This window comes from Dryas octopetala, chromosome 7, assembly GCF_963921425.1.
Source record: "Dryas octopetala chromosome 7, drDryOcto1.1, whole genome shotgun sequence".
NCBI lineage: Eukaryota > Viridiplantae > Streptophyta > Magnoliopsida > Rosales > Rosaceae > Dryas > Dryas octopetala.
Window position 1 is genome coordinate 10,119,377 of NC_141372.1, and position 23,104 is coordinate 10,142,480.

A 23,104-nucleotide genomic window follows, 5' to 3' on the forward strand; every position below is an offset into this window, starting at 1 on the left:
TAGAATTTTTTATTTTTTATTTATTATTTATTTGAGGTCATTTTCATGACCGTTTAAGCAACGAACTACCCACAAGGCTATCATGGCCTGTAGTAGAATTTTTGAAAAAATAAAAAAGTTATATATTTTCATGTAACTCATCCCAATTAAGGGTCCATTTGGCATTGCTTTTTAGAAGCGCTTATAATTAGAAACGCTTTTGCTCATAAGCACATACAAATTTTTATAAAAATTTTAGGTGCTTCATGCAAAAGCACTTAGAAATGCTTCTTGAAGAAGCACCTAACAAGTACTTTCTCAAAAAACTACTTAAAAACGCTTTTATAACCTAGGGCTACAGCTTCTCCGTCCAGTTTTTGGCTTTTCTAGCCATTTTTCTTTTTGATGTTTTAGGTTTATTATAAATTTCATATGCATAAATGGGTATCCAAGAATATTGACGAATTTAATATTTTTTTCTTTTTTATGTTTGAGGTTTATTATAAATTTCATATACATAAATGGGTATTCTGGTTTTGCAGACTGTATTCAGTTAATATTTCCTTCAAAGATTAATCCATTTCACAGAGACCATGGCTACGTTTGACACCCTGGATTGTGTTGGACTGGACTATTCTTATGGATCATGTTGGACTGGAGTAAGCTGGACTAATGTTATTCTGTGTTTGATGCTGTGTCAGACTATGAAGCTGGATAAGCTAAATAACACTGTTCTGTATTTGGTGCATGATCGGACTAAGCTATAATTATTTTAATTTTTAAATTAATAAACAAGTTTAAAAATTTTGCCATTCCATTAAATTTTCATAAAGTCATGAGTTTTTAATTTTGCCATTTCATTAAATTTTCACAAATTTTACTATGGGTTTAAAACCCAAACCCAAAATCATATTTTCACAAAAAAAAAAAAACACACACACACAAAGTCAGATTTATCATTTATGATTTCATTAAATTGGACCAAAATTTTTTTTTTCATTAAATCATATCTCTCTTTCTCTCAACTCACGCACACTCTCTCTCTCTCTTCTTTCTTTTCTCTCCCTGACACCCCTCTCTGCACTCTCCACCGCTCGCCTGCACCGGCACGTGTGGCGCCGTCGGGAGGTCAACGTCGGTGGTTCTTGCCGGGCTTTGCTCGCCTCCTCCCCGTCTCTCTCTCTATGGTCTTTGTTGACCCACCTCGTCACTGCCGACGCAGAACAGAGCCGAGCCACTCCGCCGGCGATTTGTGTTTTCCGTCCACATCGCCGCTCCGGACCACCTGGGTCCTCACCTCCTCACCTTAGCGAAGGATGTGGAGAAAGATGTGGGTTTTGCATGTTTTCATGAAGTGGAGAAAGATGTGGCAGTGGGGTTTGATATGAAATCACCTTGCAGATGCGTATGCATCCACCTTGCTGCAGATGCATATGATGTTTTTTTAATATCGTTTGATTTTTTTTTAAATTATTGTTGCAAGCAGTCTAAGCAGACACATAAGGTTTTTTTTTTTTTTTTGTGCAATGAACAGTGTGTGATGAATATGATTTACAATAAATGGCAGAACGGTTCATGCAACAACTCGACCGCCAGAAGGCCAAGAAAAAGAGCAAGCTCCAGTCCGGCCTAGTGTCAAAAATGGGCCCATGATATACCGATTCAAAGGGAACAACGAGACAAATTGAGGGCCTATTTTGGCCAAATTCCTTCGTTTAGGGCTTCAAATAAGCAGTTTAGTATTTTTGAATAAGTTTCCTAAATTGCACTTTATTTTCATTTTTATTTCCGTTTTGAATTTCGAACGTTTAGGGTTCTGAATGTATTTAAACAACCTTTTTGGATGTTTGTATCATTCATTATTATCATTTTTCAATCAGAAAACCTTGAGATTTCTTTCATTTCTCTGGTGGACTCCAGATTCTTTTTTTGGGTTAACGCTGGTTTTCCCTAATCTTTTTTACTTGCGTGTTACGCTGTGTCAAAATAGTATGTGCGTGAATAGTGTTCATTAACAATAATGCATGAACATTAGCCAAATAAAAAATTAAGGGCCAGTTTAGTATTGCTGTGAGAAAAAACAGATATGAAATAAAACAGCTGTGAAGTAAAGTCGGCTGTAAAGTAAAGCAGTTAAGTGTTTGGTAAACTATGTTTTCAAAAGTGTTGTGAGTGCAAAAAATAGTATCAAAGTGTTTGGTAAATGTTAATATAAAAATGTTGTGACTGTGTATAATTACTAAAATTGACATGGTGTTAAAAGGGCATTTCACTTATTTGTTTGGTAAAAATAAAATGTTTTTTTTACTTGTTTTTGAAATTTTTGACTACAAATTTTTATTAGCATTAATTTTTCTAAGAACAACATTATTAAATAAGTATGCCTATTATTTTTTTAGGTATATTATAATTTTAATCGTATAAATAAAATATCATAATTAATTATCATAATATAAAATATAACTAATAATGGACATATTTTTTAATTTAAAATAAACAAATAAAAATTATAGAAATCAATGAGGCTATTATGGGTAAAATAAAATATTCATTGTTGTTGTGAGTCACTGAAGCTTTCAAAAGCACCTAGAAACCTGCTTTCTGTTTTTGCTATGGGGAGTTGAGAATTGTGGGGAAAATCAGTTTTTTATTTTTTTACCAAACACCAAAACTGTTGTAGGTGATTGAGAATTGTCATCCACAGCAGCTTTTGGCTCCTCTACAGCAATCTCAAACGGGGCCTAAGTATAAGCTCAATCTATTATATTTGGCCTAGAACTTAAGTCTTGAGCAGCTAGGTTTAGGCTTAATAATCTTTCTCATTTTGGGCTACAATTTAAAACACCAATTTTTTTTTACTCCTTATGTGAGTGAATAGTATTATTTCAAAGGAGTCAAATTCAAAAATATTCCAGTTAGACCTATAAAATAGGTTAGGCAGGGCCAATTCGACCCTAAGAAAGGAAGGCTCATGCCCTACTTAGCCCTGCAGTTTTTCGACCCTAAGGGTTGAATGGGCTAGGTCGACTAGCCCTATCCAAATAAGCTAGGCCAAGCCCTAGTCAAGAGCCTAGAAACCTTCAAGTCTATAGACAAACCATACTGAATGCATATGGTCATTCTTTGAAAAACAAAACCTTGCAAAAACAATTTCTATTTTAACTCGAAAATTTGTTTAGTTAGCTCTTTATTCTTTTTATCTTTCTTGTTTGGCCATTTTAATTCTTTTCATTCTAAAAAACACACATGTGCACTGTTCTTTCTCCTTCGGATTAAGAGTCGGTGGCGTGATCTCACTGGAAACGGGTGCTCCCCTAAGCTACGTCTCATATATGAGGCTTTTGCCTCTTCCCCGACCCTTTTTGTTTCTCCTTCCTCTTCCACTTTTCTTTTAATATCACTCCAAAACCTAAACAAAGCCCTAACACTAGAATTGTTATGTTCCTCATTCGATTTTCCCTTGTTCCCCTTCTCCTCTACCTCCTTCTTTCCCCATGCTCTATATTCTCCCCATCTCTTCATTCCCCTGCTTTGTTGCTCCTCCCCTTTTTCTAATTCAGCATTAGGATTGGGCCTCTGCAATGGCTTCTCCTCAACACGTGTTGTCGCGTATCAATCAGAAGGTGTGTAGAGTCGTTTCGACTCGAGTGCGCGCACCATCTCCTTCCACAATTCGTTTAGGTTTTTCTTGGTTTCTCTTATTTTGGGTTTGTCTTGATTATAGGGATGTTATCTTTTCTTTTGTGGGAGTTTCTCTTGTAGTTTGGTTTTGCATCTCTAGGGTGATTCGGTTTGATTATTGATTTTGGAGTTTTGTTGGGGTTGTCATTTTGGATCCTTCTACCGGAGTTGGCTGCTGCCTTCGTGCTCATCAGTGGCTGCGGTGGCTGATGCTCCTTTGTTCATAGGGATGGCAAAATTTTTCGCCCCTGAAAAATCCTTGTGGGGACCCGCCCCGATTAAGCGAGTATGGTAATACCATCCCCGTCCCCGCCCTGCCCCGTATGCTTGTTTAATAAAAATATTATATTATATAATTATATTTTAATTTATTTTCTTAATTTTTGTTGCATGTCTTTAAAATTTAATAGTGTTTTCTTTATGATTTAGTGCTATTGTAATATAATATGATCAATTTTAATATATTTCATATATTATATTATATATTTATATTAATTTGGTATGTTATTAATAAAAAAATTATTTTTCAAAAAATAATAAGGGCCCCGAATACCCCCGATGGGGACCCGATTACCCCGCTGGGTGAGTATAGTATTGGCAAACCCGCTCCGTTGCCATCCCTATTTGTTCAGAATTAGGATTTTTTTTTTTTCACATGTTAGTTTTGGGTCACGTGCTTTATTGGGTCATGCATTTGTTTATAAATGAGCCTAGTGATGGAGGATTGTGGAACTTGACTGTGCAAGTTTTTGACTAATATCAAGAAAGTACAAAGCCCAGTTTCACATCCTATTTTACGTTGTAAATTTACTTTAATCAAATGGAATTTCTTTTTCGACCAAAAAAAAATCTAATCATTAAAATATACTGGAAAGTTAAAAAGAACAACCTTTACCCATGTCATTACTCATTACCTGCGCAGAGTTATCCCAAAAGGGCCAACATTGGTGTTGGCTGTGTTTGGCCAAGATACCATCGTATGTTTTTAATTTTTATTTTTGCAGAAGATTTGAAATTTGAATAAGAAAATAAATAAGATTGATGAAGTGTTAAACAATTATGTTATATTTATAATAAAAAAATGAGTAGAACCCAAAAAAAAAAAAGTAAAAAAAAAATCTATTGGCTCTTTGCATTGCCAAGATGCAGTTGATTTGCTGAAAGCTGACAGGGCAGGCAGCCCATCCAGAAATAAAGTTTAAAACTTTAAATATTCGAAGTTGAAATCCAAAGCCAGCGTTTGGCATTCAAATAAAAGAGAGAGCCTTTTTTTCCAGCTCAAATCAAAATCCCGTGTTTGCCAGCTACTTAATTATTCATGAGAAATCCTTTTCTGTACCACCTGCCAATCAAGGGATCCCAAGATCCAACGGTTGATATCCCTCCTCCTCCCAACGCAATTATCGGTCCACTAACCCCCAAAAATAACACCACCAACCCATTCATTACCCCTCAAAACCTCAAATCTCTCTCTTTCGACTTTCATTTCCAAACCTCTCCCTCCCTCAGATCTAATCCAATCCCTCTCTCTCTCTCTTTCTGAATCTCTGAATCTCTGAATTAACCAACAATGGCGGCACCGACTCCCCGCGAAGAGAACGTGTATATGGCGAAGCTGGCGGAGCAAGCCGAGCGCTACGAGGAGATGGTGGAGTTCGTGGAGAAAGTCTCCGCCACCGCCGAGAAGGAGGAGCTGACGGTGGAGGAGCGCAACTTGCTGTCCGTGGCCTACAAGAACGTGATCGGCGCGCGGCGAGCCAGCTGGCGCATCATCTCCTCGATCGAGCAGAAGGAGGAGAGCCGCGGCAACGAGGACCACGTGGCGATGATCAAGGAGTACCGGACCAAGATCGAGGCCGAGCTCTCCAACATCTGCGACGGCATCCTCAAGCTCCTCGACTCCCGCCTCATCCCCGCCGCCTTCGCCGGCGACTCCAAGGTCTTCTACTTGAAGATGAAGGGCGACTACCACCGCTACCTCGCCGAGTTCAAGACCGGCGCCGAGCGCAAGGAGGCCGCCGAGAGCACCCTCACCGCCTACAAAGCTGCCCAGGTCTCTTCATTTCTTCTCAATTTTTGTTTGTTTTGTTTGCCTTAATGGAGAAATTACGGATCTGTAGCTTTTACTTTCAGTGATGAATCAATTTCTTTAATTGTTGTTTGCAGGACATTGCGAATGCCGAACTGGCGCCAACGCATCCGATCCGTCTCGGACTGGCTCTCAACTTCTCTGTCTTCTACTACGAGATTCTCAACTCTCCTGACCGCGCTTGCAATCTCGCCAAACAGGTAACGCCGCAGAAGTTCATAATCTCGTGAATTCGTAACAATTTCTTTTTAATAAATTCCTAACATTTTTTTGTTTGTTTTCGACTTCTTTTCAGGCTTTCGATGAAGCGATTGCAGAGTTGGACACTCTTGGCGAGGAGTCATACAAAGACAGCACTTTGATAATGCAACTCCTCCGTGACAACCTCACTCTCTGGACCTCTGACATGCAGGTATTATTCATTCATATTGATAAACCAATGATGATGAGTCTCTCCACTCTCTGCCTTTTTTTCTTCTGCAATTTTTCAAAGTTCCCATTTTGAATTGTATACATGCTTTTTTTTTTTGTTTCAGGATGATGGTGCGGATGAGATTAAAGAAGCTCCCAAGCCTGAGGAACCCAAGCAGTGAGCACCATTCTCAGCTGCTTCTGCAAATTAAGGATTTGCTTCTCCTCTATATGTTTTTAATAGGAGAAGGTAAATCCGGTTCTCTATTCCGAGCTTTGTAGGCATTAATCATTCTTGTCTTCGCAATTGAATGCTTGACAAACTGGTCTTTATTTCTTTTCTTTTTTATTTGTCATTTTTAAATAGTTTGTTCTGTCAATTTCATGTTTCTGGATTGGTAATTGCTTGAAGATATTGAAGCTTTTCTATCTGTGATTGGGGAAAAAAAATATCTGTTTTGACTTTTGAAGGCTTCATCATTTTGTTTGATTAATTATCGCACAATTTTATTTCTCCATCATTTTGACACGACATGTGATGCGTACGCAGTTTTGACTCTTGGATCCAATGAGTTCACTTTTTGTATCTCTCGGGCTTGATTTTGAGCCATTTGATTTTGCGGCTTACAAATTTACAATGTGGTGTATGTATTGTAGCAGGTCTCCATTTTTGGTGATAACTTATAAGAGTTAATTATACTTACACCCATTAAGTTTTTGGTCTTTTGACATACACCTCCTGGAATTTCAATAATTACATACATACCTCTTGAATTTTAAAACTGTTACATATAATTTTTCAGGAGTGTATGTAAAAAAACGATAAATTTTAAAGGTATAAGTGTAATTAACTCTAACTTATAACGAGTCTAACTTATAATGAGTCGGTCAAAATCTCATATAGAGACACTACTCGTCTCAACCAAACTTTTATAAAGGTGCATGTGAAGACGGGGTATGTCCGATTGGGTCGAAAATGACAATACATGTGATCTCCTAAGTAAACCTTGATTGATGCATTTTGACCCCACACAAATGGATGAGTTTGTCTTTGGTACTGTAGTGTGCGGCGCACAATAACATTTTCCAAATGTAAACGACTCTAGTTACTTCACTCTTAAACTTGGCTGACCAGTAAACACTCATTCCAAGTTTATAAGTCATACCCATGCCTTTAGATCCTACTGTATGTAAACCGAGGGTTTAGTCGAGTAGTCAGGGCCATGGTTTACTTTCATAGTTTCATGTAGTCAACGTCAAGGTTCGGTTCTTTTTTTAATTTTTTTGGCCCCTCAAGTTTTCGGTTCTTTAAAGGTAGTTATCTAGTTATGTGCTCAAATTTGATGCCTCAAGATTGTAGGGTAGGCCTCAGTTTCGAAGCCGGGTTTGCCTGAAAAGATTTTTGGGTATGAAAAAAGAATTTGCTGTATGTACACGCTGTGGGCAGCTGCCTAGTTTGTTTCACTTGAGCTATATGGCCTAGTGGGGTGGGGGGACGGAAAGAACTATATGCTTACGTACTCGGTCTATCTGTTTGAATTTGTCATGATTATTAATTAATCGTAATCTTTATATAATCGGTTTAATTTACTATGTCAAATCTTTAACGTATTTGTTAATCACATCGCGTTTGGATTCATACATATCTCGTATGTCATTAGAACTCAGACTAGGACCTCTCTAGAGTCACGGTAGTCCACTAGTAGGCTAAATGACCATTTTTGCCCTCTAGACTGTTGTTTGATCCTTATCTCAGTTTTTAACTTATAGTTTCTTTTTTTCTTTCAGTGCGAACTTATAGTTTTAATTTTGACAATAATATCCTTAGGTATCAAATATATAGGATTAGATCAGATAGATTAAATGACTATATATGTATAATATTTTCTCAACTTGAGACAAGAAAATGGAAGAAGATTGATTAGTTTTAATGAGAAACTTAGGAAGCGTTTGGTAACGTTTTACAAAACGGTTTTTCATTTTACAAATTCAAAAAATGACAAAAATGCGTTTGGTTGCCGTATTGAGAAAACAGTTTTTGAAAAACACAAAATTGAATTTATAGTTTACAGTATAAATTCAGAAAATGACAAAATGATGTTTTCAGTGAATTTAGAAAACATAGAGAACACGAATACAAATAATAATAAAAAAAAACATATGATCTGCACCTCCTCCTCACCTATCTAGACCTATCTCCGACAGAAGCCCTACCCCCCGTCGCTGCCCACCTCACCCATCTCTCTCTCTCTCTCTCTCTCTCTCTCTCTCTTTCTCTCTCTACCCATCTCTCAAAATATATACTTTGTAATCCCTTTATAGTTTTCAATTCTCGCTTCAATAAACAGATCAAGACTCTCCGTAACATCCATGACAGGAAGCTCACGAGCCTTAACAACCCTTACATAGAGAAAATACATCTGTTCAACTAGATCATAGGTGCTTGTAGTCTTGTCTCTATTAATAATACGGCCACCAACAACTCTTCCACCTCCAAGGTAGTTGCGCCGGCCGAAGTGAGTTGTGTTTTATGAAACTTCTCTTTTTTTTAATTATATATTTTATGAAATTGATTAATAATAATTTATAATTAATATTTTTGTGAATATAATTATTTAGTTGTAATAATTTGTTAATATCAAATGTGTTTTCATTATTTTTGTTTTATATAATTGTTTTTCAATTACGCTACCAGACGCCTTCTCATATTTTGAGAATGCAAAATTTAATTTGTTATTTTCATTTTACAATACAGTTGTTAAAAAATTGTTCTGTAAAACGTTACCAGACGGGCCTTTATCCTTTACGATCCTCCAAAATGATGAGATTAGCGGAGATAAGTTTCTTCTTGTAGCTAATTCATCAGTTTTAAGGAGAAACTTATCCCTTTCAATCACTCTAAAATGATAAGATTAGTGGGGTTAAGTTTTCACTTATGACAAATCTATCTTCTTTCTTTAAATTAGAAGTTTATTATCTAAATACATATAAATTTAGCTATTTAACTTATCTAATTCAATCATATCGTCAAACGAAACCTTCCAGGTTTATAATATCTGCAATTGAAGGAAGAAAAAAACCAATTTTTTGTCAAATTGATAGAAAACAAGGTTGTGCACAGCCTGTATGTGAGATCCATATTTTGACAAATGATAATCATTTTCATATTTTCATATTTTCATCAATCATTATAATAATGTCATGATTGGACATTATAGGATTGCAAATAAAACAAATTTAACGCTGAGCAAAATCACTTTGTTCTTTATTGGTATGGGGGGCAACACGCGAGGACCTCTTCTTCTCTGGATTTCTTCATCTGGCAAAGATTGCCACCAAGAATCTGCTTGCCGACAACACCTTGTCGAAAACCATGAAAATGATTGATGCCTAACTTATTATGGCCTCACTATAACGTCCAATCATGACATTAGAAATGAGATGAAAGAAGAAAGTTTGTCACACCTAAGTTCATGACCAATCCCATCATAAGTTCATCATGATTTATAGATAGAATATGGAACTTGAGTGTATAATATTTAAATTGCTAGACTCCAAAAACATTGGAGCATTCTACAAAAACATATGCACATACATCATCAAAACTCAAAAGGGTACCTGAACCTCTACTAGATAAATGACATATAATCAGTAAAAAATATGACCCGTCAAAAGTAAAGGTCAAAAAGTAGTTTGTATGTCATATAGCTATATAATTTTCCTTAAAACAATTTCTGAGTTGGCTTCAAGATACATGTATAACATTAGAGGTTCACATTACAAATCCTATATTCAATCATAATTCCAACTCCAAATCAAATGGCCGTCCAAAATAGATAGGCCACAGCCATGGTGGAATACACCACAAAATTGATGTGTTCATTTCTCACACCATATCTGTTCATGTGAATGTACCATTCCACTCAAAACTCTAAATGCTGATAATCAGAGCGTTGCTGCTAAAGCTCATTTGGTTCCTTTAATGGAAAAGATCACACACTAGCTCAATGATGCTAGCTGCAATGTAAAACTGTTTCGGTGCATTCGACACTCTGGCTTTATCAAATTTCACTCCAGTTCCCCCCCCCCCCCTTTTTTTTTTTCTCTTTTGCAAACAATATCATAGATTACTTGAACCCCATCAAACATCTTAACTATGTTAGTGTTATCCCTTTATAAATTTTAGCAATGAAGCATAGACAACATGCAACCGAACAGAACAATAGCTTGAGACTGAAACTAGAACTCAGGGCTTGAATAAAAAGAACACTAAGATGATTTCAAAACCATGATCAATCGCAAAAGTTTAGTGCTGAAATCACTCCTTATGGAAACTAGTTTTGCAATCCAAGAATAAAGTCTGTTCTTATCAAACAATAGAATTTGTTCCAACTACAACATATAAAGGTGGTCCAAGTAATTTCATACCGATTTGTTAGCATTTGCTTAAAAAATAACAGTTTTATAAAGATAAGTTATATGCCCAAAAACCCTCCTCAATAAACTTTTGTTTATTTAAAATACACAAGATATCAAATTAGTCAAAAGGATTATGTCAAACTATGTCAGAGTATCAAAGATCCAAACAAAGATATCCCAAACCAGCCATGTTATAATGAAAAGCATGTGGCACTAACAAAAGGTTGCTTAATCGGAAGGCTTATATATGTTATTTTTTGGTAAGGAGGGCTTATCTATATTATTATTGTTTTCTTATATTATTATTTGTCTGATATAATTGAAGTGGCATTAAGAAAATATGGTTTTTGAACAAGTTGGTGGGGTTTGACTTGGCTGAAAATAAAGATAACCTTATATAACCTATAAACAAGAAATTTGGGTGCCTTGAATAAGGTTACCTTCTGTATCAAAAGAGACCTTCCAAGTTGCAACAAACCAGTCACGAGATCCCAAGTAAATATCACCTGGGTTTTGCACAACTTGGAATGGAAATGATGCGTCCAAAAACAATGATTACATGTCATTTCGCTATTGGCTTGTTATGCCATATCAACTTGACATGGTACAACCTTTGCACCTAAGAATTTCTCCACACCTCTACGCAAAGCCCACTAGAAACCAAACACTACTGTCTGCACTAATCTCTTCCAATTTACCTTCTACAACTTATTAATTGAACCCTTCATCAACAACTCAATATTGTTAAATTTACTTCAAGTCTTCACTTATTAGTTTAGCAGTCGCCTAGAGCATAGAAGACATTATCTGTATCTATATAAGGGTACACAGTACTTGCTATGATGCAGAAGCCAAAAATTCGATAGCATAGCAGGTCTGAGGAATAACCCAAATCCAATGGGATAGCTCCTAAGCCAAGAGCACTAGCAGAGAAAATCTGCTGAAATTTACATATTCATCGACCCAACTGTTAGAAGATATTGAGGCAGAATCTAAGGAGAACAGTCAAAATTTGAGTATCCTAAGCTCACCTAGCTAAAACACCTCGATGAATGAAGCAAGTCTAGCTGCTTCACTCATTGAAGGTTGAAGATTTGCAGCACGTAGAGAGTGGGAAAGACAAATATTATTCCACAGATATAGAATAAACGGTTCATTTGACCCTTAGTACTACAAAGTAAACATTTCAAAGCTACCAACATTAACAATGGGTAACCATGTGTGAATATCTTGCATTGCTACAACTTCCAAGTCTGTCAACAATTCCAACACCGTCTAAATTGTAACTCCTTGAATCCTACAAGCATCCAAATCCTCAAAGGCAAAATCACAAATTCAATGGATGAGCTCAACCAGAATTGAAGATTTGGCAAACGAGGCATAGTAGTCAAACTTTGTATTTCAAAGAAAGGTGCAACGAAATTGAGTCCCCTACACCCCTTGGTCTATAGGCACCCCTCCCTCTAAACTCAAAACTTGGTATGGCTTGACAACAACATTTTATGGTCCCAGGCTTCCAGCTAAAGCATTTTGCCTAAATCCACACAACTAGTCAAAGGAATAGCCCTTTCCATATCATATAGATATAGTAAACATTGGGCGCCAAAACAAGTGGCTTGTATCTGTTTAGCACCCACCTCAGGTAGGAGTCTTGCAACTGTTTGGGAGCATCAAAATACCACTATTTTTCAATTTGCCAATCAAAATTGGAAAAACGAATTTGACCCACACATGTATACCATAAAATTAGCATATACATCTATGGAAAATTCAGTGCATTGAGAATGTGCACAAACTAAGACAATTAACAACAATATAACTACAAAAACATCATTAGCAACACAAATTCTATATATATATATACATTTAACCCTTTCATTAACCCCCAACATTTCCAATAACAACAAAGAACAAATCTATGTCTCTCAATCTCATATATTCCATTTACAAAACAAAGACCAAGACCCTAATTTAAACCAGCGGTGGACCATTTTCCGTCCAACCACCGGTGATTGAATAAACCCCTCTACCCCCAACAATGTACAAAAGCTATTAGGAAAATAAGAAAAAAAAAACCCCTAAACTCTAAAACGACAACGTTTTGTTTTTTCGGAAGAAAAAATTAAAGCTTTGACTTACCTGAAGAAACTTAGAAACCTCTCCATCTAGGGCTTGGTACAGGCACGGTCGGCGAAAGCGGGAGCTGAGGAAACCCTAATTGACCCGACGGCGAGTTCAAGCACCCGAATGGAAGCGGTGACGGAGGCATCGAGAACTGCGGCTGTGACGCTATCGCCGCCGGCGGTGGTGGTTGTTGAGGAGTAACTGATGAGGGAACTATCCCCTGCTGCGGCGGTTCAATTTGCTGATTCTGCGGCGGAGGCGTGAAATTGGTCCAGCGCGGCGAGACGAGTGGGGCCAGCGGCGAGAATCCCGAGAACTGCGGCTGCTTCTGATTCGAATCGACGGCGGCGGCGGGGAGCGAGTTGTGGAGGTACCGCATGTAGGCGGAGACAGGCGACTCGGCGGGGGCGTGGACGGTCGGGAACGGGGGCAGAGGCGAGAGCGGTGTCGTGGACCGTCCGATTGCTCCGAAATGAGCGGCGGTGGAACCCATGGGAGGGATAATAGTGGGGGGAGGTGGAAGGGCGCATTCTAGCGAGGGAGTGGGGCGGGTGCTAAGTTGCGCGAGGGGGGGAGGGCGTATGCGCTGGAGGCGGGAGCTCTGGGCCTTGGGCGGGTGAATAGGCGGAGGAGTGTTGAAGCGGTCGTGGGCCGGCGAGCCCGTGAGCTTCTGGACCACGTCACGGAAGTCGTTCTTGTTGATGTTGTAGACCGGCGGCTGTTGCTGGTGCTGTTGTTGTTGGGCTTGTTGGGCCTGTGGGCCCGAGGATTGTGGGTTTGGGAGAGGAGGTTGTTGTGGTGGAGGAGGTGGTGGTGGTGGGTCGAAGTTGGGTTTTCGGGTTATGGGCTTGGAGATTTTGTGGGAGAGCTTGTTGAGGTGCTTAAGGTAGTGGTCTCTGGTGGTGGCGGTGGAGCTGCTGGTGCTGGTAGTGAGAGCTGAGTCAGTAGTAGAGATTTTATCCATAATAATAATATTATACACAAACAAACACAAGAGACCCTTTCTCTCTTTCTCTCTCAACTACTCGATGAGAGAGAGTAGATCTAGAGCTTGGCTGCTGCTGCTGATATGTGTCTGAATGTGTGTGGGTTTTTGTGTGGTGGCCTGGTGGATGGGGGATGGGATACTCTTCTTCTTCTGGCAGTCGGCGAGAATAGTAGGGACACCCAGATTCCAGAACTATATATATAAAATAAAAATTATATTATTTATATATAAAAAAAAGTTATTATTTTTAGGTTAAAAATGTAGAAAAATAAAAAGATATGATATGGTCCCAAGTGCCAACTGTCAACACAAAAAGAAACAATGTGTCTGTGCCTCTTTGGTGCTTTCTTTCTTTTTCTTGGCTTAAAAGAAGAGAAGGGACATGGCCCGTAAAACAAGCCACGCATCTCTCTCTCTAATCTAATCTAGATTACTAATCTCTATCCATTCTACACCTTTCTTACAAGTTAGTAGTTTATTCATTCCAATAATTTTTAATTTTCTTTAGGGATTATTGTAGTTGTATGAAGAATTACAAAATGAATTGTTGGGAACTATAAAAAATGAATTCTTCAAAGATATAAAGAAATGAATTATGTGAAGTTATTAAAAAAGTAAATGGTTTGCGGTGAAAGAAAAGATAAATGGTATAAATCATTGAACCATTATGTTGTATAACAACTCCAATAATGTTGCACAAAAAAAAAAGGTAAATGATTTAAATTAGTGAATTGTTATGTTGTGAAACGACTCCAATAATGTTGCACGAAAGAAAAAAATAAACGATTTAAATCAGTGAATCATTATGTTGCGAAACGACTCCAATAATATTGCACGAAAGAAAAAAGTAAATGATTAAATCATTGAACCATTATATTGCAGAACGACTCTAATAATTTTGCGGAATGACTCAAATAATGTTGTTAGTACTTTATAGTCAAGTGGACATAGTGGTGGGCATCAGTCGGGGTGGTCGGGTTGGGACTCAACCCACCGGTTGCCTGAGGGGCTCGAGTTGATGTTCCTTCAACTTGTAACCGCCCAAATATGTAAGCGGCAAGCGGGACTGTGCTAGACTTGGGTTGCGGGCTGTGTTGGTCGGGTTCGGTTGAGGCCGACAATGACGACGAGAGGAGAGATCCAGTGGCGACGGTGCCGAAATCTGACTCAAAAAGGAAACTGAAGAAGAAGAGGTCAAGAAGATTGAAGAGAAGAGTGATGAGGAGAAAAAGAAAACTAAAGAGGAGATTGAGGAGGAGGAGGAGAAAAGAACTGAAGAGGAGAGTGAGGAGAAGGAGAAGAGAAGTTGGGGAACTGGAGAAGATGAGAATTGGCTCGGGTCGGCTTGCTGACGGTGGGTGGAGGCTCAAAACCGAAACCGGCCCTTTACTATTAGGCTGGGTCGTGCTAACATGGACCCGAGCCAAGCCAACCATTTACAGTTCGGCCAGACGAATTAGGGTATTACATAATCCGCTCTAAGTGGATATATTTTCGGAGAAATATGTCCCTATGTGGTCGATCCGGGCGAATTAAGGTATTATAGGATTAGGGTATTAAATATAAGCGGGGTGGTTGGGTCTGTGCCCACCCCTAAGTGGACATATTTTTAGAGAAATAACTAAAATTAATTTACCAAATCAAATACTTGATGTATCACATTGTCAGCTGGGTGAAAGGGACAAACATATTTCATAATATGTATATTATGAAATTATGCAAGTAAATATCATTCTCGTATAAGGGTCACTCCATACTGTTATGTACTATGTGTGCATCAGCATAATTGTTTGTTCTATCAAGGTTTCATGGTCAAAAGTCAGACCCAAAACAAAAGAGAAAGGTTTAATGTCATTTTATCATTTTCCTTGTACAGCATAATCCCATTTTTGGACGTAGTGCTACCTAATTATTTTGTTTATAACAAGGTAATAATTTAATTTGAATATCAGGAAGTTGATTAGGGGAGATTAAATTTTATTCTATATGTACTTTTCATTTTTTTTCCAATTTAATGGTATTGGTAATTCCCAAGTAAGAAATAATTATGTTGCCCTTTTGGGATTGGAACTTTGAATTTTCCTCACAACTGGTCAAAATGCCGTTACACTTGCACACTATAATGCCAAATCAGAGTAAATTACCCCAAAATTCAAAGAAGTTGGGTTTCAACCTCATCCTCATATCCTGTATATCCCTAGAAAAATCAAAAGCTGGAAAAAGGTGCATGCACTGCACAGGCAACCATCCTATCAATCTGTCTGAAAATTCCCACTTCTATTTGTCTGGGTATAAACGATAGCATACCTCCTAAAAATAAGTGTAACTGGTCCGGTAAATCGACCCAATAACACTATTACAAGTGGTTTGCTTCATGTCAGGAGTTATTAAGATTTGTTGTAACAGTCTCTCTGAAGTCTTATCACGTGAGCTAATACGTTACCAATGAAAAAAACATGCATTTCAAGTAACTTCATAATTGATATGAAATCTTTGTTAAATTAAATGACCATATTATCACTTAACTTAATACGTTACGAGAGACAAATATATATTTTGAATAACTTCATAATTGATATGAAGTTTTTGTTAAATTATATAATAACATCACCTCTTAATCTAATACATTATAAGAAAGATAAACATGTATTTTGAGTGATTTCATAATTGATTATAAAGTCTTTATTAAATTAGATGACGACATTACTGCTTGACTTGATATGTTACGAGAGAAACAAACATGCATTTTGAATAACTTCATAATTGATATGAAGACTTTGTTAAATTAAATGACGACACTACCCTTGAAAGTTGAAAAAACTCTGTGCTATAATAAGTATTCGACTAAATAGAGCTATTTGGATGCAGGATTTTACACTCACATCCCTTCCATGAGATATGGAGTTTGATCATTTTACATGATGAGATTTTTTCTGGGTCAATTTTTAACAGGATGAGATTCATGGTGTCCAGTGTCCACAGTTGTAGAATTCATACTCTTTGGTCTACAGGCTGATTGGGCTTTTATATTTGAACTAACTAAATAGTAAATATTAATTTTTATATATATTGTTGTGCAACTATTGTGGTCAAACAAAACCGAAGCTTTTTACTTGTTTAGGGTGTTGTTGCCCGTTGCCACTCATTTCGTCATGCAATTTGTACGGCCGAGAGAAACGACTGTGCGAATCCATAATGAAGCGGGGGATGCTTACAAAAGTTTTATACGGCCATAAATTCACCCTTGATACTTTTCAAATGCTCGTCCTTTTTCCTTCATTCTTTATTTTAATTTGATAAAATTAATGTTTATGCATGCACGACAAAATTAATGATGCGTGATTCGTATATAATCGTTCACCTTAAGATTTATGCATATAAATGTAGAATATAATACGTCTAAAGTAGTTAAGAAAGTTATTACATGAACTAGTTTATGAAATTTGACAATTATTGAATGGTTTTCAATTCATTTATATTGTTTTCCCACCAAAGAGTTGAAATATGTAGCACACCATTTAGCTAGATTTGTGTTAGGTTGTGAAAACCTTTATTTTAGATGGAGGAAGGACCATTATGACTAGGGGTGTGTTTCGGTCGGATCAGATCGGAAATAGGGTGTTCCAATTCCAATTCAAAAAATTTTGGAATGGAATTTATGTTCCAATTTCCATTCCAAAAAATCGGAATTTCAACATCTCATTTCGATTCGGAATTTTTGGATTTCTCGGAATTTTCGGAATTTTTCGGAATATAACATTTTCGGAACTTTCGGATAAACATTTGAAATTTTCGAATAAAAAATCAGAATTTTCACATTTTCATAATATTTTTTAGAACATGTTTGGATTTTTTTTCATAATAGTTTGGTCTCCCAAAGCGTATCAACGAAACTCTCTGCCGACAAAATTCTACATTTTGTCGGTTCAACTCGCTTGTTAGAAAAAAGCTTTCGTCGGCCACCTCAATCGGCTATTAGCTATTGCATCTTTTCGTCGGCATCAAATTTTTAGGCGCGAACTAATCCCATTAATGTATGGTATATATTATGTATGTTATATATTATATATGTTTAATGCATGGTATATATTATAACACACATAATATATAAGAGAAATAAATGTCACTAATAGATACATGTTACTCATATATATATCATGTTTGAAATTTTGAATATAATAAGCTTAAATATTTAGTAATTAGTAATTACAATTGGTGGGATATTCCAGTTGGAACAACTATAGAATTGCTCCATATCTTCAATTTCCCTCCCTAATAAAAAAAAATAGTAATTACATGTACAGAAAAATGTGGGTGTTTGTGTTACCAACTTACCATTTATGTTATTATGATACACATATATTTATAATGTACATATATTTATATTAATAGTATTAGTCATCTTTTTTAAAATATATGTTATATGTATCATACTAAATAAATGATAAAATATATAATATTAATATAAATATAGAATAAATTGGCATAATTTCGAAAATATCGGATCGGAATCAGAATTTACATAAACATTCCAATTCCAATCTAATTTTTTTCGGAATTTTTAGATTTCGGCATTTTTGAATTTGACATTTTCAAATTCGGAATAAAATTAAAAATTTTCGGATAAAAATCAGTCGGATTCGGATTTTTCAATCCAAATCACACCCCTAATTATGACTCACTTCTTACCTCGAAGACGATTTGTAGTTAAAGTCCTTTCAATACAATTTGGCTCGATGCATGCCTTAAATAAAAAAACAAAAAAATCCATGCATAATATTAATGACCGTCAATCAGATACACATGCTACAAGCACATCTAGGAGAGACAATTGTTAATTTGTTATTGTACTCTAATTCTAAATCACTTTATTTTTAATTTGAAGAAAATCAATAATTTTCATGTCAATCACATTAATGATTGAGAATCTTATACACGTGATTCATGCTGACCATTGACCACAAGATCCATGCATATCAATGGCCAACATCGATCTAGGACAGACAAGCAGAAAGCTCTGTCGAAATTGACTTATCTCACTAAACTCGATCAGCCTTATCTCCAATTACAATTAACTTGAGAGGAGAGGAGAGGAGAGGAGCAATCTTACGACAAAATTGATAATGGATGTGTTATTTTATAATTTTTTATTAGTTAGTTGATTAATTTAAAATAAATTTTTGTTCATAGACTAATTTGAAATACCATTTATAGTTGATGAGTGCATTTTGTAATTGACTCATATTAAAATTATGTGTATTGTTATCAATGGCCACAGTTTTGAGATAAATTATTTAGGTGTAACTGATATATCGTCATGTGGTGTAACTAATTCAACTTATCATAATCGTGTCATAATATAAGCGAATATTATTAATACCATATCTTAATAATATAAATATATTATCCAATAAAATTCTTGTACATTAAATTTGTTACACTATATAAATATATCGGATATATCTAATATTTTTTTTTTCAGTTTTTAGTGTCTATTAATGTCTAACTCACGATTTAAATAGTGGTGCTATTGAAAATGGTTTTTGCTGTTAAAAACCATTGGCGTGAGCCAAACAAATACATTATGTTTTTAGCCTAATGATTGGTTCTCACCTTTTGATGAAATCACTTTGTCGCATCTTACGAGGAAATTCATTTATTTCATATGTATATATGTATGTATTTCTTTTTTAACCCGAGTCATTTTTTAATTTAAGTTACATTCAGGGTGTTAAATTTCGAAGTTTTCGGCGAAATTTCGTCGAAAATTTTGATTTTTAGAGGTGTCGAAATCGAAACCCATATTTGCTAAAATTTCGGGATGATTTCGTCGAAATTTTTCGACGAAATTTCGACGGTGCCCATAACCCATTCCCAGAGAAAAAGGGGTGGTGGCAGGCGGCGGCAGGGGGAGATCGAGGGAGAGAGAGGCGACGGCAGGGGGAGATCGAGGGAGAGAGGTGACGCGGGCGACGCGGGCGACAACGGGACGACGGGGCGACGGGCAGGGGCGACGGCGGGGGGAGATGCAGAGAGAGAGAGAAAGAGAGAAGAAATGAAGAAAACAGAGGGGGTTGCTGGAGCAGTGGAGCCTCGGGGGAAAAGTAAGGAAAGGGAAAGGAAGGAAAAGAAAAAGAAGAAAAAAAAAATAAAAAAAATAAAAAAATTTAAAAAAAAATAAAAAGTTTAAGGTTGTTTGGGGTTTGGGGCCTTTGGGTTAATTGTGAAGAAAAAAATAGTTTGAAGTTTCATTTACCGTTTTGGAGTTTCGTTTAGTTATTTTTAAACCCTAAACTAGTAAACTATAATATGTTTTTATATATAAAATAATTTAAATTACCCTAAAGGGCTTAAACCCTAGTATCATATACCATATCCTAAACGATATAGAATATAGATTATAAAATATATAGGGTTTAGTGTATATATTATAGAGTATAGATAATATACTAATTTCATTTTATACTAATTTTATTTAACAGTATTTGTCTTCAGCGTGTATTATATTTATCTTATATCACATGAAACCTACTATATAATTTGGTTTCTTCAATATTTTTTATCAATTTAGTAGATAATATGATAAATAAACATATGGTAAAGTTTCATTCAAAATTTCCGTATTTTGATATCAATTTCCATCATTTCCGTCAAATTTTTGTCGAAATTTAAAAATCTTCGAAATTTCCGTCGAAATTTCCATCGAAATTTTCATCGAAATTTCTTCGAAACCCGAAATTTTATTCCTTGGTTACATTTGATATGGATGCGAAGAAACGGTCACACGCATAGATGGTGGCGCATGATGTGATTTCGCCGGTGGATTTGAATGACGCGGAGACTAAAAGTTCAGGAGGAAAAAAAGAGAACGATAGTTCAAAGTATTGTAATTTCGTTGGTGGTGCAGCTGTCCAAAAAATACTCAGAAGCTTCACTCACGAACCAAATTACTCGTTTCCATTGGTGGCGGCTGCCTAAAAACTTTTTCCTGTTTTAGTTAATGATTGAGCCAACAAGTGAAAAATATTCTCATAAACATTGTCCTAACTCCTAATTAGCATGGCTACTGGTCTAAGTTTGGTAGAGAGCAAATTTGCTCATCATCTTAATTAGCTTAATTAGGTGGTGAGCATCATCATCTTATTAGTTGTTTGACATGTGGTGGTCCTCCTTAGTCGGTCGTCCCTCTCGTTCTCCTGATGCCGTTGCAATCCACCTAGAACTCGAACCCGAAACCAACACCTCCCTCCTCCTCTCTGCTGGTCTCACGACGAGATCGTTGCTCTCATCGACTTTTACTAGGGGATATGTTTCATAAAAGCCATCGGAGATTGTGTTTGAATTTTGAAAATGAGAGCAAATAAAAATAATCTTAAGAATGAAAAAAAAAATGAAAAGGGAGAAGGGAAGAGTGGTGACCGAAAATGTGAAGGGGACTATCGGAAAGCAGGGAGAGGAAGAGGGAGGGGAAGGGGGTGGGCAAGTGGGGAAAAGCAGATTACTGTGAAGCGGGCATCACAGTAAAATTGATGGGTTTTTTTCAAATTTTTTATTTAATCTTATTTAAAGATAAGTTAAGATTAAAATATTATTTTATTCAATATTTGATCATAGTTAACTATAATAATCATATGTGACATGTGGCTATTAGGTGGTAATGCTCACCACCTTAATAAAGTGGTGAGGAAATTTGCTCTCAAGTTTGGTATGAACATGACTCGAGTTACAAAGTCATTTTCCAAATATCACATCCTAATTCATCTTAGGAGGTTTGAATTAGGATGGTGAGCAAATTTGCTCTCAAATTTGGTATGGACATGACTCGGGTTACAAAGTCATTTTCTAAATATCACATCTCAACCCATCCTAGGAGGTTTGAATTAAGATAGTGGGCAAATTTGCTTTCAAGTTTGGTATGCACATGACTCGGGTTACAAAGTCATTTTCCAAATATCACATCCCAACCCATCGTAGGAGGTTTGCTTCAAATTGAGTTTGGATTGTGTCACATAGCATCCATGATGACTACTAGTCAACTATAATTTCAACCATAATTATATATGTTCTTTTCCATAAACATGTTGTATAATTTCAACCTTAGTTATAATTTCAACCAAATTGAGTTTGAAAAGATGGAATATTTTTTAATCTATTATAATCCGAATTTATTTGTTGCCTCACTATTTAAACTAACTTTAAAACTGATCATAATCATAAATATTTAACTCAGATGATTTGACAATAATCCGAAGTAACATCTTCAAGTTAACCAAAATATACATTATCATCTTGGTGTTGGTGAGTTGGAGTGGTGGCAAGGAATCTGTTGAGGTTGTATGCATGCACCCATTATTTTTGTCTCTCGCGCAATAAAAACCTTATATTTGTATCTCGTAGTTTTTTTTTTTTTGTTCATTTGTTTTAAAATTAATGAAAAATAAGAGAAATGACAATAAGTGCAGTCTTATTTTTTTTTTTTTTTTATACAAATGTAAGTCCTATTTTTTAAATTTAAAGAGGGACAACATCATTAAAATTAAAACACAAAAACTTAAAAAGTGCCGCTATTCGGACCCAACTTTTTTATTCATATCCACAATACTTTAATAAAAATCTAATTTTCCATTATACCATAATGTAAATTAACCTTTAAGGACTTAAAAATTTAATTAAAATTAAATTAAATTAACTTGAACCTATACCCAACATTTCTCAATACCCAACATCAATTCTCCATTCACATCGTCACTCAACTATCTATCAAAACCTTAAACACACTATAACACTCTCTATATTGATGCAAACAAGTTTAATATTGATGAATGAATGATTAAATTATGGTTTGAGAGTCTTTAAATAAAGTATTTTCATCATTCTTTTGATTTTTAATAGACTAAGTGCTTATTTTCAAAAACTGAAATCGCAACATGTTCGGCAATAAAGCACCGAACATAGTCTTGTGTGTTCGGCCATAGACTACCGAACACTTCTAAAAAATTTAGAAAAAAAAAGGTGTTTGGTGATTGTTAACCGAACATCCTTCTATTCGTACAATTGTGCGCCGGCGAATATCCTTCTACTTGTTTGATTGTTTACTGCTGAACATTCTTATTCTTGTTCGGTTAACCAGTGCCGAACAAAATTAAAAAAAAAAAAAATCTTAAAACTCTCCCCTTTGTGTTCAAGTTCAACATTAAACAACTAGGATTCAAATTATTGTAGTCTAATTTTTTTTTTTTAATGTTGAGGGCAATGGGTGGTGTTGTTGGGTGATGGATGATGAGGTATTGGCGTTGGGTGTTGGGTGGTGGTGATGATTTTGGGTGTGTTGTTGGGTATAAAGAGCATGGATAAGTTAAGTTTGTTTGTTGGGTTATAATAAGGGTATTTTTGAAAAAAATATTGAGTATACT

At 36.0% G+C, this 23,104-nt stretch overlaps 2 protein-coding genes across 2 annotated transcripts; one reads left to right on the forward strand and one right to left on the reverse strand.

The window, feature by feature from the left end:
- The first annotated feature begins 5,003 nt into the window (after positions 1 to 5,003).
- Positions 5,004 to 6,637, forward strand: LOC147279522 (14-3-3-like protein). The gene is made up of 4 exons (XM_086252235.1): positions 5,004 to 5,713; positions 5,827 to 5,949; positions 6,045 to 6,161; positions 6,286 to 6,637. Exons 1-4 carry the CDS (start codon positions 5,231 to 5,233, stop codon positions 6,340 to 6,342), a joined length of 780 nt encoding a protein of 259 aa, XP_086108361.1. The 5' UTR covers positions 5,004 to 5,230; the 3' UTR covers positions 6,343 to 6,637.
- Positions 6,638 to 12,487: 5,850 nt separating this feature from the next.
- Positions 12,488 to 13,845, reverse strand: LOC147279523 (VQ motif-containing protein). The gene has a single exon (XM_086251555.1). The coding sequence runs from the start codon at positions 13,665 to 13,667 to the stop codon at positions 12,729 to 12,731; it is 939 nt and encodes a 312-aa protein (XP_086107681.1). The 5' UTR covers positions 13,668 to 13,845; the 3' UTR covers positions 12,488 to 12,728.
- Between the last annotated feature and the right edge of the window lie 9,259 nt (positions 13,846 to 23,104).